This window comes from Perca fluviatilis, chromosome 1 (genome assembly GCF_010015445.1).
Source record: "Perca fluviatilis chromosome 1, GENO_Pfluv_1.0, whole genome shotgun sequence".
NCBI lineage: Eukaryota > Metazoa > Chordata > Actinopteri > Perciformes > Percidae > Perca > Perca fluviatilis.
Genome location: NC_053112.1, coordinates 21554339 through 21570504, shown reverse-complemented (window position 1 = coordinate 21570504; position 16166 = coordinate 21554339). Strand labels below are relative to the sequence as shown.

The window sequence follows — 16166 nt, the reverse complement described above, 5'->3', positions numbered from 1 at the left end:
TGGAAATATGAGTAAAATTTCTTCTGCTAATTAAAAATAATTGAAAATGGTTAGTTATTAATATTTAAATTCATTGCTTACTGTAATAGTTTTTGAGCTATCTTGGGAAATAGCAGACAAACAAATAGAACAAAAACATCCAACTCCTTGGCATTGCTTGCTCATACTGTACTGAATGTGAAATAAGCATTTGTGTGTGTGTGTGTGTGTGTGTGTGTGTGTGTGTGTGTGTGTGTGTGTGTGTGTGTGTGTGTGTGTGTGTGTGTGTGTGTGTGTGTGTGTGTGTTTGTTTATTATTCTCTTAAATACACGTGTACAATTTATGGGGAGTAGCTTTGTGAAAGGAATTATAGATTTATTTCAGGACTAATTTGCCACAGTATCATGTTTTAAGGCTCAATCCGTATTTTTCTGAACACATATATTTTAGATACAGAACATCCCCATTCGTACTGAAGTCAGAATTGGAGGAAACATAAAAATTTAGCATACCTGAAAATATAAACTATTTATATTTACGCTGCAACAGCAGCAGAACCACCAATTGCATATTTTACCAGCATTTGGCTGGTAGATGGTGCTAATTTTGAACCGTGTATAATAGACACGCTAGTTTAAAGCAAAGGACAGGACTTCAGGTAAATCAGAAGGGGGTTGATAGGTCATACAGGCAGGATTTGGAAATATGTTGTAGGCCTATCTTTTTTTTAAAGATTTTTTTTGGGGGCATTTATTAACACAGAACAGATGAAGACACAAAAGGGGGAATGACATGCAGCGAAGGGCCGCAGGTCAGAGTCGAACCCATGGACACTGCGTTAAGGAGTAAACCTTGTGCGCCTGCTCTACCAACTGAGCTAACCCGGCCTCAGCCTAGGTTTTTTTAATAAGCCTATTTTTTATTATTATTTTGCAGTGTTTGTTGGTTGTTCTTTTGTTCTAGACCAGGGGTCTTCAACGTTTTTTTAAGCCAAAGACCCCTTAACTGAAAGACAGATGGAGCAGGCCACGTATATTGTCTAAAATGAAGTTGCATATTGAACTGGGCCTACAATAAAATACCTTTTTCTGCATAGAATACTAAGCTATTAAAGTAAAATAGCCTAATAATTAATCATGTTTTAATATTACACATACACGTAGAGTGAATCCTTAAATGTATCTGTGGGTGGCTACCTTAGTGACTACCTTACCTATAGGCCAGTAAGCGGGGATTTATATTTGCTAATAATATGTTGGATTCATGTTAGACTTTGTAATTTTCGAAAAAACTTTCAAAGATTAACAATTATTTTGAGGCACCCCTGCATTGACTCTGATGACCCCCTAGGGGTCCCGGAACCCCTGTTGAAACCAATCCCTGTTCTAAACCAATCACTCATCGGTACACTAGGTGGCGGTATGCACCTTAAAGTTGGTTTGCGAATGCGAACCGCCAATAAAAACGAAGAAGAATAAGTAACAAGCTGGTGGACGATGGGTTAGGTGCGAAGTATTTCACTCATGATAATTAGGCAACAATGTCTTCAGTTGAGTGTTTGAGAGAATTTGTCAGCGAGCGACTAACTGCTGCTGCTGAAGAAATATTCGGTGTTTTAAAAAAAACAATCGTCAAGTACGAGGAAGAGATCGACCGTCAGCGCAGACTGCTGGATATCGTTTGGAACCCGGAAATAAAGTTACACAGGATAGGTGAGTGGTTAAAGACAAAAAAGCCCTTAAATTGATTTCTTTACTTGAATCTCTTAAGTTAATTTGAGATAGCCCCTTTTATTTCTTATCTCTTATTTTTTTCCTTTTTCATTACGTTGATTTGTTTTATAAACTCCTAGGTTTTGTTCAGCCTACATGCTCGACCCGAGGCAAAAGCTCTATTTTTGAAGTGAATTTGTAAATGTGTGGCTTGTTTGTTTGTATATCTGTATTCTGAATAAAGAAATTAAAAAAATAAATAAATGATAGGTGTGTAAAACTGAATTAGTTTAATAACACAAAATTACACTGATGAATTTGATGTATTAATAACCCCATTTGTTTCATGTACTGCATATGTGCTCACATTTCTGCATTTTTTTTCTTTACCATCACAGTAGTATTTCATTTTCTGTCCCTCCAGAGCTCCCACAGCAACATGTCTGTAAGGAGGAGGAGGTTCTTGCTGACCAGCAGCAGCTCTGTATTCAGGATATGGACTCCAGTCTGGACCAGGAAGACCCCGAGTCTGCACAGGTTAAAGAGGAACAGGAACTCTGCACCAGTGAGGAGGGAGAGCAGTTTGTACTGAAGCAGGAGACCGCTAGCTTTATGTTGATGCCTACTTATGAGGAAAGTGACCACAGTGAACCAGATCCCAAAAGTGACCATCAGCTTCTTTCTCTCAACTCTCATGTAGCTGAGAGCCAAGATCAGGAAATAGACAAGCCTGGAGACTCAGGATCCACTAGAAATGCAGAGTCAAAACAACAAATTCAAAATCACGAAAGTATAAGTCACAGTAACATTGTAAACATCCCTAACTTGTCAAAGATTCACGGTAAAACTCGCACAGGTAAACAGTCAAAATGTGACACATGTGGGAAAGTTTACAAGTATAAGTCAGAACTGGAGAGACATCGGAGAGTCCATACAGGTGAGAAGCCATGTTCTTGCAGCACATGTGGAAAAGCTTTCCGATGTCAAAGTCACTTAACAGTCCATATGAGAATCCACACAGGAGAAAAACCGTTTGCATGCACAACATGTGAGAGAACTTTCAGACTTAGTGGTCACTTGAAAGCCCATGTGAGAACCCACACAGGTGAGAAGCCATATTCTTGCAACGTTTGTGGGAAAAGATTCATTCAGATGTCAGCATTGATTACTCATAAAAGAATCCACACAGATGAGAAGCCATTCACTTGCGAAACGTGTGGGAAAAGTTTCAGACACAGTAGTGACTTGACAGTCCACATGAGAATCCACACAGGCGAGAAGCCATATACTTGTAAAACATGTGGAAGGAATTTTAGACACAGTAGTGAAATGACATCCCACATGAGAAGAGCACACACAGATGAGAAGCCATATTCCTGCAACACATGTGGGAAAAGATTCAATCAGAATTCAGTACTGAAAGCTCACACAAGAATCCACACAGGTGAGAAGCCATTTACCTGTGAAAACATGTAGAAAAGATTTTGGATTAAATAGTGACTTGACATGCCACATTAGAAGAGCACACACTGGTGAAAAGCCGTACCTTTGCAAGATCTGCGGGGAAAGATGCTTTGATGCGTCTCATTTGGCAAAACATATAAGCTTGCATCCCGAACTTGAAAAAACACCAGAGGATCAATTTACACAAGAGAAAACATCGACCTGAAACTCCTGTGGAGAGTTGTTCACTAACTCATTGTTATTCACTTTCAATAGCTGCATCTCTGTCACTGACTGTATACAATTCCCCATTGAGCAGAGGTCACAATATGCTGAATTACATATTCAACAACGCCGTCACGTTTTGTTGAATTAACCTCTTTTTTTCTCTTCATATAACTGCAGGACTCCTGTTTCTGTTGGCAATAGTATTTCTCAGAAACAATCATAATCTCCCAAATTTTTTGAAAATCTTTATAGCACATTGATTGCATAATTCATGATTTAATTAATATTCTTTTCTACTTTTATTGTTTTTAAAACCATTTGTATACATCACTTCAGTTGAATGGATTGTGAGCTCTGATGTTGAGGCGAAGAAAGCCTCTACTACTGGTGTTGGGTCACTTGCTAGTCTTTTCTTTTTTGTCTGCAACATGTTTTATATTTTTAAATATATTTTGTAATGGCATCATTTTAACATAATGTTTGTTATTTTGGGTTTTAGTGGTGACACACTGGTTATATATATATTTAAAAATTAAATAAAAGCAGGCATTAGCTGTAGTGTAAGGCTATAAAGACAAAGAAAATAAATTGAGTAATGATAGACTGTGTTATGTGAAACTGTGTCTATCTGTAACACATTGATGACACTTTCACAATTACGCATCACCAAATAAATTATGTGAGATATCTTAACAGTCACACAGAAAAGGAAACTGGTACTGAACAATGTGGTACCAACACTGCACTGAGAAAGCATGGGTCAGACTAAATCTGACTAAAGACATTCAGGTCATTTCATTCAGGAATTCATTTAATTTCAATTAGTTTCAGAAATCAGATTTCAAAATAGGAAAACTACAGATGAATTAAATGCCTCCAATGCAAAAACAACAAAAAAGTGATCTAAATTAACTATAGTATATAAATGCAGCTCAGATTGACATTTTACAGATAGACTCCAAAAATCAAAGTCAGTGAAACTGTAATTAACCATGTTTTCTTTATTATATAACATATTTCACCTTATTTTTAATTTTTAATTTTAATATTTGTAAATGTTATAAAGTATGCAACAGGTGTGCATGTTACATTTTTGTTTATAAATATCAGATTGAGATTAGTTAATGTGTAGGAAATGGTGTAATCATGGTTTTCCTGTTTATGTGCTGTTTATACATCAGAGGCCTGTACTACGAATCAAGGTCAACATGTCCTGGCTTTCTTTCAGTTACCCGGGGCCTGTTTCACAAAACCAGGATAAGGGATTAAGCCGGGATTTCCCAGTTATCCTGGCTCAATTTAGCCTTGACTCGGTTTCACAAAAGCGGAGGCACATAAATCACCATGGAGATTTATTCTGTGCAGCTAGCCTGCTCCTGACCAGGCTAACAGCCAGGATTTATTTAATCCTGGAACCTTTTCTGTTCACCCAGCACTGGTTTTACCCTATTGTTATTATCAGCCTGGATTAAAATACAGCATATTGCTGTTCATTTAAGAAAAGTTATTGGTTAAAGTTGTGACCATTATTTTTTTATAATTATTCATGTGACAGTCATTGTTACTGTTATATTGCTGTATGAAGACTGATGTTCATATTGTTGTTAGAAGTTTGATGAATATATTATGGCAGTTTTTGAGATGATTAGAAAAGGCTGATAAAATTTAAAATGTGTTTCAAATGAAGTCTGTTACTAAGGGCAATATATACAATGCTGTACATTTCTATAGTTGATCAATGCACCTTGAATTATTTTGGTTGAGAATTAATTTTTTTATTATTCTTTAACAATAAGGGGTGTTTATTCCTCTTTCATGTGCATTGTATTTGGAATTCTTAGCACACAATTTGTGGTTGTCCAGTAAACTGGGACTATAATTTGGGAGAATTGAACAATTTTAAGAACATATTCTTATTGTACAATCCTCCCAAATTAGAGTCTTAGTTCACTGGACCAGTAAATCTAGTGATGTAGGCTACTGTACATTCATATAACAGGTAGGGGCAACTCAATGGTTTTTGAACTTTTTTGCTGGGGAAATAACTGATGAATATACTCTGTTCCATTCATGTTTACAGTGTGCATGGAATTTATCACTTAATTATCTTTATATTTTCTAGATTTTAGTCCAATTTCTTCAGTGTCTTTATTTTCTATGTCCATACAGTATAGTTGAGGGAGAAAGAAACGCGTCCTCTATAAAAATAAAAAAACGGAAAAGCGAGCGAATAATAGCGGACCGACTGAATGCTAGTCTAAAAATATCCATTTATGAAATACTGCTCTTAACTGAAACCATTCAATGAGTCACTGTCATTTGCAAAAACTAACAGTTGTATGCTACACTTTGCATTACTTTGTTAATATGACTTAGGAAATTTATATTTTAGCCCATGAGAGAAGAAAAAAAAAGAGAGAGAGAGAGAGAGATAGAGAGGGAGGAATAGAGTGAAAGAGATATTTCGCATCATATTTTGAGCGTTGTAGAAAATTGATCTTGATGGTAAATTTCAAGGCAAAGAGTACAACTGTTAATTTTTGAAAATGATTAGTAGCCTAATCCTTGAATGGTATGATTATGACGGTTTCAATTCAGAGCTGTGGTCAGTTATGTTTAGGCTGCTTACACATTGCGGTCCGTGATCGTCTGCTGCGCTTTTTCGCTGTTTCATTACAGTGGCCGTGTTTCTTTTCTTTTATACAAATCATGTGTTTCACGTCATCATACTTCCACAAGAAGCTGCTGCTCACTCTGTATAAAGTATGTACAATGCGTATTCTCCATTTTGGCATCACTAAATCTGTGATCGACCTCGCGGTCTTTTGAGGAAAGCCGTGGACGCGCATCTATCTGAATTACTTCAGCCTGGCTCAACCTAGTCGCTCCTCCTCAGCCTGGCTTGGCCTTCGTGAAACGCACCAAGCCAGGATGCACAGATTAGACTAGGTCAAGCCTCGCTTTATCAGTTATCCTGGATTTAGATATTCTGCTTTTGTGAAACAGGCCCCAGGCCTCACTAACCCTAACAACCGCGGTCCTGTTTAACCTGTGTCACGACGGTGGTTATCAACTAGTTCAATCTACCCAGGGTTTCCCAAACCAGCGTCGCGTTCACATAAAAGAGTGTGTGTTTGCACAGCACGACAAATCGCAAACATCTACCAGAGCCACATATTTTATATAAGAAGAGCAAACTATAATTCTACATAAATATGAAGAACACAGACACGGTTTTGCAGGCGAAACGCAATAGAGTCGCTGCTTCCTAAAACAGGAGGAAAAGCTAGTAAAAAAATAGCCGACGCTGTAGATGCGTACATCACAACTCTTATCAATATTACTTCCCCATCAGTCAGGCACAAGATCTGACCATAATTACACTTGTGCTTTCCATAAACTGTCGTTGCTTTAGCCTATTATTTCAGTTGCAACCCTGGCAGTGGAAGCGATCGTGAGAGCAAATAAAATATATGAAAACATAATTCAAACCGCTGTCCGCATCGGCAACACACGGCTCAAGAAGCCGACAGCCTATGTAATTCCCTTTCATTAAAATGCATATATTTCATAAAAATACACATCAGGGAATGTTAACGGGGTTGTCGGTCTCTACATTTTTTAACTTTTATGAGCGCAACCCTCTCTCTCTCTCTCCCTCTCTGTCTCTCCCTCCGCGCACCGAGCTCCACCTTATATAGAACGGTGACGCCGTTATCAATCGAGTATTGATTAGTCAGTAGGCGGTGCTTTTACACCAGTTGATCTCAAATCTCCAACTTAACCTGCTTCCGACCAGGTTAGGTGGTCAGCATAAGTTACCACGGCGATTTAACCCGGTAACAAGCGATCCACCGTCGTGGTAGGCTACAGAAAACCCTGGGTTGAACCTGAAGTTACCTCGTTAACGCCAAATCTTGCTTCGTAGTACAGGCCTCAGGTCCCAGCTGTAGAAGTAGGCCTGAGTATATGTCAGCTTAGATGAAATTACCCTATGCACAACTGTTAAACTGTTTTTGTTGCTCCTGTACCCAAAATAAATTTGTCGAGATAAATAGACGGATAAAAGTTTGGTGTGTTGGTTGTGGGATGTTCTCGTGGTGATGACTCATGCTTCAAGTAATTATTTCACTTCTGTTCACACTGGGTTAGCCTGATGTCTAACTCTGAACATTAGTTTTGAGAACTTACTATTCTTCTTTCTTCTTGTCTTGGTTATTGGTATGGCAGGAAACAGATGGAGGGAAGTAAAAGCAATGGTTCCACAGATAAAACAACTGACAAAAAGAGTTTTGGCAACAGCGTCATAACTGATAACCCATTATCTGAAAAAAAACATTTTACTTTGTTGTGGCACACTGGCACTGGCACACAAGATCTACCAGTGATTTTGTCATTTTGCGTTTAAACATAGCACTTATTGTTGTGATTCTGTATTGTTAGGTTTAAAAAAGTAAAAATCATGCTTATGTTTTGAAAACAATGTACTTTTGGTTATATGCAGCTTGCAGGTAAATCTAATCAAGTAACTACACTAATCAGCATTTGTCTGGCTCACACCTTCTCTAGCTTCTAGAGAATCAGAAGAGGTCATATCAGTCATTTAGCATACAGGAGAAAGCTCCTTGTCTCCACACATGGAGATCTATTGTATCTGTTTTGGGGGAGCCACCCCCTGTTGGGCCAGACTGGGTTAGAACAAAGGAAATGCATATTTCTGTAGAATCAACACTACCATGATAAACAACCTTAGTCTGTGACCTGAAATTCAGAGGTGTGTCCTTATCCTGAGAGATAGGAATAAATATGGGAGCAGGAGAAAGATTCGGGGCTTCAATCTGTGACCCCGCAAGGGGAGCATTTTGAAGACCGCTATTTACAGTGTATTGTTTTGTCATGTCGCATGGCTGCTAACTGTGACCCGACAGGGGGAGCGTGTTTTGCAGTCTGCTGCTGGCAGTGTTTTATGTTTCATGTTTTATGTTTGATTGTGTTTTGACTGTTGTTTTCACCGTCTTGTTCATTAAACCTTTTGCTTAACTTTCAATTGGACCCAAGCCGCTCCTTCCTCCAGAAATCTAAGTGACACGTCTTTGTGATTTCTTAACAGTATCTAAATGGCTCCAAATGGCAGATGTCACACAAGCAACCCCTCTGTACAATTGTTTTTTAACAAAGCCACGTGTGCTGTGTTGTAATTGCTAAATTTGTCCTTAATTTCTCTTAATCTATTGGTGATAATTTGAATAATGGAAGGTTTAGGATAAAAAAACGACAACTCTTGTTTCAAATGGGGAAGAGTAAGAGAATATTTAGTGTGGATTAAACTCTTATGATAATTTTAATGCCAAAGTTTGCTTGTCAACAAATACAGAATCTAATGAACCGCTCATGCAAAACAAAGAAAATTGGAGGCCTCTTTGAAGAGTTAACATCTTCCTCAGGTAATTAAGTTCTGGCTGGAGCAGTGGTCAAAGGCTTAAAGATGAAGAAGTTGAGTCAGATAAAAATGAGGAAGAACACAAATATGTTGTTTTTTTGCACAGAGAAAAGAAGAAGTGGATTACACATCAGCATCAGTCTAAGAAAATCACACTTTCCATCACCATTGTCACTCTCCAGTCAGAAGGTAAAATATGGCGAGGTTTGTCCATGGAGAGCAATCTGAGATCACTACGGACTATATAAATCAACGTGATGCATCAGCAAGAAGTTCTGGCCAGGACAGGCGTGTGACTGCTGCTGTACCTGGTGAGACAGAAAACCTTAATTTAACGTTTTATTAACATTTAATCATAAAAGCAACATGGGTACAAATTTTTATTTTTAAAATGTATATTTCAGAAATTCAAGAAGTAAAATCAGTGCAAAAAAGCTGAGGAAAAATCAATACCGCTATGTTTTTTTGTGCACATGAAAAATGTTATTGATCTGCTTTTGTGTGAAGTCAGTTTATTCTACACTGAAGACCATTTACGTTCTATGTTCTTGTTTTACTTTGTTTAATTGACATGGTTTACTTTGAGTGTCAAGTATATGCTACATAATGGTTCATGGCAAGCTGGTCTGCACATGTCCTCACATTTAGTAAACCCAGCTCTCAGCTCAATGGCCCAATACAGTCCTCCCAAAAGGCCAACAGACCAAAATTATCCAGATAACTGTAAACCTGCTTCTTGAAACTGTCCACTAGCCACTTATTTTGTGTGTATAATTTCTGCGCGCAGGGAGAAAACTGTATAGACTGGTTGCTGTGAGCTTTGGACTCCTGTGTGTCCTACAAGCCGCTCTCAACATTTCCCTACGTCTCTGTAAGTCATTTGAAACTGTTTCTCTAATTTTACTCTGTTTCCCTAGACTTTTCTTTTGAAACTCGCTTTTATCATAAGATATGTGTTGTGCATTCTTTTCATTCTTCATGAGTATATTTTTTTGAGTAGGTGTTCTTGTATTTTTATTTTATTTGTTATTTCTTGTATATTCTGTATGTGTGTGTGTGTGTGTGTGTGCCTTATACCTTGCTGCTGTAGAACAGAAATTTCCAAGTTTGGGATCAATAAAGTCCATCTATCTATCTATCTGTCTATCTAGATCAAAAATATGACACTTTCTCTGACAGGTTTCTATTTGTCATAATATAATTTTATTAGTGTTTAGATCACTTGACCAATTATAACATAGCAATGCCTCAGTAATATCCAGTTGCACAAGTTTGGGGTAGTTTAGAATCAGGAACAATCACGGGGCATAATAAAAGAGAAATCCAATGTATTACTTTCAGATTAAACAAGAAGAGGACGGGACTTTCCAGTTAGTTGATGCTTGCTCATGTGACATTCAGCCTGTCATCTTGCTTGTAGTCAAGTTCTAGTATGCATTAAATAACACATACTGTACAGACCTGCTTCTCTGGTTTGTTGCCCAATCTCCTCCTGCCCATGTGTCAAAGTGTCCTTGAGCAAGATGTTGAACTCCAAATTGCTAGAAGTGCATGTGGGCAAAATTGTTGGTTTAATGTAATTCTTGACACTTGAGTTCTCAATGAAGTGTTTCTGCTCTTTCAGACAGTAAGACAGCAGATATAGGGGTCTGTTGCACAAACCTGACTTGTGAGCTGAAGAGAGAACTGTTTAACTTTGGTAAGTATGAGGTTGAAACTCATCATACCAGTAATGAGAGCTTGCATCCAAAGGGACATTCAGTGCAATATTGGGCAAAACTGGGTATTGCATATAGTATATCACATGAAAACACAATAAGTCTGGTCAGTGCCAAACAGACTGATATGATGATCCACTGTTGAAAATAAGACTATACAGTTATACTGGGGTTTTGTTTTTGTGTAGACACTGTACAACTTTATTAAATTTGTATTGCATACACACAGATTATTGACTAAACACATATCACCTGGCCAATTAGATTTAAATTAGGCCTAGTTGTTTGATTTTGAAAAAGTCTGATTCAAATATTTTTTAAAGCTTTAAATTGAATGCATACCTTGCATTCAATTGTACTAAATCAATTCATAGTCGCTTTTTAAAATTGGTGAATTTATTATATCACATGATTTCCTAAATATTAAGGCTTTCTTTGTTGTTATTCATAACAGATCACTATTTCCAACAAGGATGGGTGTATTTCCATCCCAGTTTCTATTACATTTCTTCCAACAAGAAATCCTGGCAGGAGAGCAGAGCTGACTGTCTGCAGAGAGGTGCAGACCTGGTGATTATAAACAGCAAAGAAGAGCAGGTGTGTGTATTAATGTGTGATGGAGAATGAGTTAGAGGTTAATAGAGTCAAAAGCACCAGAAAAAGTGAGTGTGGGTTGGATTTTAATCAGTTCAATTTCTATTGATTAGTGATTACTGCTTTTCTCTCTAAACAAGGATTTCACAAGAAAATTCCACAAGCTCACATGGATTGGACTGACTGACAGAGAAACCAAAGGGACGTGGAAATGGGTGGATGGCACTCCGCTGAACAAAAGGTTTATGTTATAATGCTTCTGTAAGATGAATAAATAAATATATAATGAATCACAGGGAACATTTTAGTTTTTCAACTTCAATCTGTCCATCAGATGCTTCTTTGGTTGTGTTCTTTGTTAAAAGATAATTTGTTTTTTGGTTTCAGCTACTGGAAACCTGGGGAGCCAAACGATTTTGAAGGCAAAAATGAAGACTGTGTAGAAATAAGGTTCCATGACTTGGAGAACAGTTGGAATGATATACCATGTGGAGATCAAAACTTCTGGATCTGTGAAAAGAGGATAGCTTTATAACTCGCCATATAAAACCCTGAAAAGCTGAAATTCACTTCATGTTAAAACTGAAAGCACAAGTTCACATTTCACAATCCTTTGACTCTGTACATAGGAGTCAGTTGGATTTTGGATGGAGGTATGATGTAATGTTGAGTTTTTGACTTATAGTAGTGCTACAGAGCTGTTTTTATATGACTGGGTGCACCAATATAGGCATTGAAGGAGAAGAGTGCTTGCTAGTAAAAATGAATGCAAACAACGCAGGTTCCAGGTAGCTTTATTTTTTCCCCAAGATATTTTATTTTTGATTTGTATTGTATTTAGTACATTTATTTGGTTAATGTTAATTAAGATTACATTTATTTTGGAATAAGTGTTTGGTTGTTGTTTTTTTATTTGTTGTTTATGTATTGGTGTTATTGTTAGTCTCCCCTTGGGTGTCAAACCTGGTTTGATCAGCCGGTATATAAGTCCCCTTTGTTTCTTTCATTGGAGGTCAGTTGTATTTTTGAGTTTGTTATGTTTAGAGCTTAAGTTCGGTTTGTTTGTTTGACCTCTTTTAAGGGCCCAAACTTTATCTTTATTTTGCTGTAATGATTTTTGTGGGTAAAATAAAACCCCCTTTTTTGAAATCCTCTTGTGACTCCTCTTGCCTAACTGCTTGGTCCCTGACAGTACTCATCACATTTTGTTAGACCGCAATGATCCAGGGCCCCTTTAATTACAGTACATGCATAAGTTAGCTACCCAGGTCTTTAGGGATAATAACAATTGAATGTGTGTATGTGTAATGTATGTTGAAAGTGTTGTTTCCACAGATGCTTTGAACCCCATCTGATCATCCAGAGGGTATTAAATTAATTAACCAACATTTTTACTGTCCATATCTAATAATAAACCTTTTGTCTTTTAATATGAGTGAGATGATTGCTTGGATAATGTCAGGGGAGGAGAGGAACACTAATAAAATCTAATCTAGCCTCTGGCACAATAAATGGCTTGTTAAATTCTGCAACTTGGGCTGAAGAAGTGACTCAAAGAAATCAATAAGCTATCGCGGAATGATTCAGATGTGGGAAGGTACATCACCAAGAGTTTGGTATTGGAAAACAGTATTGAATATTGGGGCTTTTTTGTTAAAATAAATATGTTCTGACAGCTGTCATGGAGCTATATTTCAAATTAATTCACTTTATTAACTTATGTAACAACTTTCCTGTCTTTTGGAGAAAAGCAGAAGGTTAATTGCCATTTAATTCACATGCAGCTATGAATACTGATCTTCTGACTATATCTATCCTTCAGTCTACAGACAGATATAAGTGTCACATTCAAGAGATTCTGCTACATAGCACTAACCAAAATGAAAAGCTGCAATTTATAGGTCAAATAGGTAAAGGTGGTAACCTAAAATATTTCACACCATCAGCCCTCAGTTTCCTGGTGATGTGAGACTCATGCAAAAATAGAAAGCAACGGTCTCTGTACACAGTTCGGAACGATACATTTCAAAAGCACACCCTGCAGACTTTGATGCTTCAGGCACCACAGGACCAAACTGCATCGCCACAAATGAAGACTGTGTAGAAATAAGGTTCCATGACTTGGAGAACAGTTGGAATGATACCATGTGGAGATCAAAACTCCTGGATCTGTGAAAAGAGGATAGCTTTATAACTCGCCATATAAAACCCTGAAAAGCTGAAATTCACTTCATGTTCAAACTGAAAGCAAAAGTTCCAAACAAGTGTGTTGTGAGGAAGGAAATGTACTCATCACATTTTGTTAGACCACAATGATCCAAGGCCCCTTTAATTACAGTACATGCATACCTTATTTGATGGAGGTGCTGCTGTTAGGCTATATTTGACTAAATAATTACACTGACTTATTTGTATGTACAATGTTACTGTAAAGTAAAAGCAATGCACGGAATAAGTTAGCTACCCAGGTCTTTAGGGATAATAACAATTGAATGTGTGTATGTGTAATGTATGTTGAAAGTGTTGTTTCCACAGATGCCCTGAACCCCATCTGATCATCCAGAGGGTATTAAATTAATTAACCAACATTTTTACTGTCCATATCTAATAATAAACCTTTTGTCTTTTAATGTGAGTGAGATGGTTGCTTGGATAATGTCAGGGGAGGAGAGGAACACTAATAAAATCTAATCTAGCCTCTGGCACAATAAATGGCTTGTTAAATTCTGTGACTTGGGCTGAAGAAGTGACTCAAAGAAATCGATAAGCTATCGTGGAATGATTCAGATGTGGGAAGGTACATCACCAAGAGTTTGGTATTGGAAAACAGTATTGAATGCATTGAAGCTATACTAAATTAATTCACTTTAATAACTTATGTAACAGCTTTCCTTAGCTTCCTTCCTGTTATTTGGAGAAAAGCAGAAGGTTAATTGCCATTTATTTCACATGCAGCTATGAATACTGACCTTCTGACTATATCTATCCTTCAGTCTACAGATAGATATATAAGTGTCACATTCAAGAGATTCTGCTGCATAGCACAACCAAAAAAAACAAAATAAAAAGCTGCAACTTATAGGTCAAATAGGTAAAGGTGGTAACCTAAATAGCTCACACCATCAGCCCTCAGTTTCCTGGTGATGTGAGAATCACATGCAAAAAAAGAAAGCAACGGTCTCTTTTAGAAGTTAGAGTTACTCTGTACACAGTTTGGAACGATACATTTCAAAAGCACACTCTGCAGACTTTGATGCTTCAGGCACCACAGGACCAAACTGCATCGCCAGTACAGCTGAACATAACGGATGAACTGATGGATATCTATGTTAATGTAGAGGGACCATCAGGTAATCCCAGCAAGAGAAAGAGGGAGACAAAAATGTCAGAAAATATATATGAAAATGTGTTTTTCCACACTCTTGGGCCAAACCAAACTGGAACACTCTCAGGTAATACTAATACCAATACACTCAGGTAAAACTGTACATTTTTACACACATACAGAAAATATTTTATGTAAAATAAACTTAACGAATACAAAATCTAAAATGGCTTGTGTGAGAAACACTAATGTGGAGAGAGTCAAACAGCAATGGACTATTAACAACAGTGCATGAAGAAATTGCACACAAAGCTATACAAATGTATTATATTATGAGAAGTAGCAATAAAAAGGCTGACTTTTGCAAATGACAAACATTGCATTTTACCCTCAGGTGCTGGAGATGTGAAGAAGAGTTCCTGCAGAGCTGCTGCAGTGTGTCTGGGTCTACTGTGTCTTCTCCTTCTAGCTGGACTCATAACTGTGGTTTGCCTATGTGAGTACTTTGTTAGCATGCTGATGAAGCCCTCAGAAAATAATACTTGTTGACAGTATTCCTTTATTTGTTTGTTTTAGGGATAGTCACAGTTACCAGCAGCAACTCTGAGTGGGAAATGGAGATGGTCCTGTTACAGACCAGTTACAACAACCTGACCAAAGAAAGAGACCAGTTACAGACCAGTTACAACAACCAGACTAAGGAAAGAGACCAGTTACAGACCAGTTACAACAACCTGACTAAAGAAAGAGACCAGTTACAGGCCAGTTACAACAACCTGACTAAAGAAAGAGACCAGTTACAGACCAGTTACAACAACCTGACTAAGGAAAGAGACCAGTTACAGACCAGTTACAACAACCTGACTAAAGAAAGAGACCAGTTACAGACCAGTTACAACAACCTGACTAAGGAAAGAGACCAGTTACATCAACCTGACTAAGAAAAGAGACCAGTTACAGACCAGTTACATCAACAAGACTAAGGAAAGAGTCCAGTTACAGACCAGTTACAACAACCAATCTAAAAGAAAGAGACTTTGGAGAATTTGAAGCCCTGACTAAAGACAGAAATGATCTTCGGAGTAAGGTAAGCAGAGAATGGAATATCTGAAGAAACTGCAGTGGGATTACTGGCTGCTGACAAGCTGATGCTGAGCTGTATTGCTTCATGTATAGCTGGGAGCTGAACAGCATTACTGGCTTAACCTTACATAAAGGAGCAGCTAAAGGAGTGAAAACTGGTCGCAGCTTTGCCTGGGAAGAGGTTCAGAGGCCCACGACCAGGAGTCAGTGAATGGCTGGAGAAAGATCAAGGAGGACATTCACATCAGTCGACAGATGCCACTGTAATGGCAAAAATTACATTTAAGCATGATTCGTTATATTCTTGTCTTATTTCTGTTTTAGTTTCTCTCACAATGCTGAAAGTGAGTTTGTCTCTTTCTCACATGTTGATTCTGATTCTCACTAAACTAAGTGGGAGCCACAAAGTCTGGGAACGTAATGTGTAGCCTACACTGAACAGATAAGGTATGAGGTCACCCTAAACCAGTCAACGTCAACTGGCGGCCCGCGGGCCACATCCGGCCCGCCAAAGCTTTTAGTCTGGCCCGCAGAATAATCATGATTTCACAAAATGTAAAGAGGAAAAAATGCGTTCTGTTATTTATCATTTCAAGCATTTAGAGCAAAAATCCAGCCCCGTGTATTTACATCTCTATTCACA

General features: G+C 37.8%; 3 protein-coding genes across 3 annotated transcripts; all 3 read left to right on the top strand.

The window, feature by feature from the left end:
• The first annotated feature begins 1445 nt into the window (after nucleotides 1–1445).
• Nucleotides 1446–4597, top strand: LOC120566957 (zinc finger protein 501-like). Its single transcript, XM_039813694.1, has 2 exons — nucleotides 1446–1692; nucleotides 2117–4597. Exons 1-2 carry the CDS (start codon nucleotides 1521–1523, stop codon nucleotides 3166–3168), a joined length of 1224 nt encoding a protein of 407 aa, XP_039669628.1. The 5' UTR covers nucleotides 1446–1520; the 3' UTR covers nucleotides 3169–4597.
• A 4264-nt stretch (nucleotides 4598–8861) lies between these two features.
• Nucleotides 8862–12545, top strand: LOC120566963 (CD209 antigen-like protein E). Its single transcript, XM_039813706.1, has 6 exons — nucleotides 8862–9114; nucleotides 9591–9674; nucleotides 10428–10502; nucleotides 10976–11118; nucleotides 11256–11356; nucleotides 11503–12545. Exons 1-6 carry the CDS (start codon nucleotides 9000–9002, stop codon nucleotides 11648–11650), a joined length of 666 nt encoding a protein of 221 aa, XP_039669640.1. The 5' UTR covers nucleotides 8862–8999; the 3' UTR covers nucleotides 11651–12545.
• A 1794-nt stretch (nucleotides 12546–14339) lies between these two features.
• Nucleotides 14340–16080, top strand: LOC120566968. Its single transcript, XM_039813717.1, has 3 exons — nucleotides 14340–14567; nucleotides 14835–14936; nucleotides 15017–16080. Exons 1-3 carry the CDS (start codon nucleotides 14369–14371, stop codon nucleotides 15379–15381), a joined length of 666 nt encoding a protein of 221 aa, XP_039669651.1. The 5' UTR covers nucleotides 14340–14368; the 3' UTR covers nucleotides 15382–16080.
• The last annotated feature ends 86 nt before the right edge of the window (nucleotides 16081–16166 follow it).

Bases quoted from the DNA above. Each gene is read 5' to 3' on its own strand.
- LOC120566957 (XM_039813694.1), top strand. From the start codon at position 1,521: ATGTCTTCAGTTGAGTGTTTGAGAGAATTTGTCAGCGAGCGACTAACT. The intron at 1,693-2,116 runs GTGAGTGGTTAA...CTGTCCCTCCAG, and splicing joins AATAAAGTTACACAGGATAG to AGCTCCCACAGCAACATGTC.
- LOC120566963 (XM_039813706.1), top strand. From the start codon at position 9,000: ATGGCGAGGTTTGTCCATGGAGAGCAATCTGAGATCACTACGGACTAT. The intron at 9,115-9,590 runs GTGAGACAGAAA...TTCTGCGCGCAG, and splicing joins TGTGACTGCTGCTGTACCTG to GGAGAAAACTGTATAGACTG. The intron at 9,675-10,427 runs GTAAGTCATTTG...CTGCTCTTTCAG, and splicing joins CAACATTTCCCTACGTCTCT to ACAGTAAGACAGCAGATATA.
- LOC120566968 (XM_039813717.1), top strand. From the start codon at position 14,369: ATGCTTCAGGCACCACAGGACCAAACTGCATCGCCAGTACAGCTGAAC. The intron at 14,568-14,834 runs GTAATACTAATA...TTTTACCCTCAG, and splicing joins CCAAACTGGAACACTCTCAG to GTGCTGGAGATGTGAAGAAG. The intron at 14,937-15,016 runs GTGAGTACTTTG...TGTTTGTTTTAG, and splicing joins CATAACTGTGGTTTGCCTAT to GGATAGTCACAGTTACCAGC.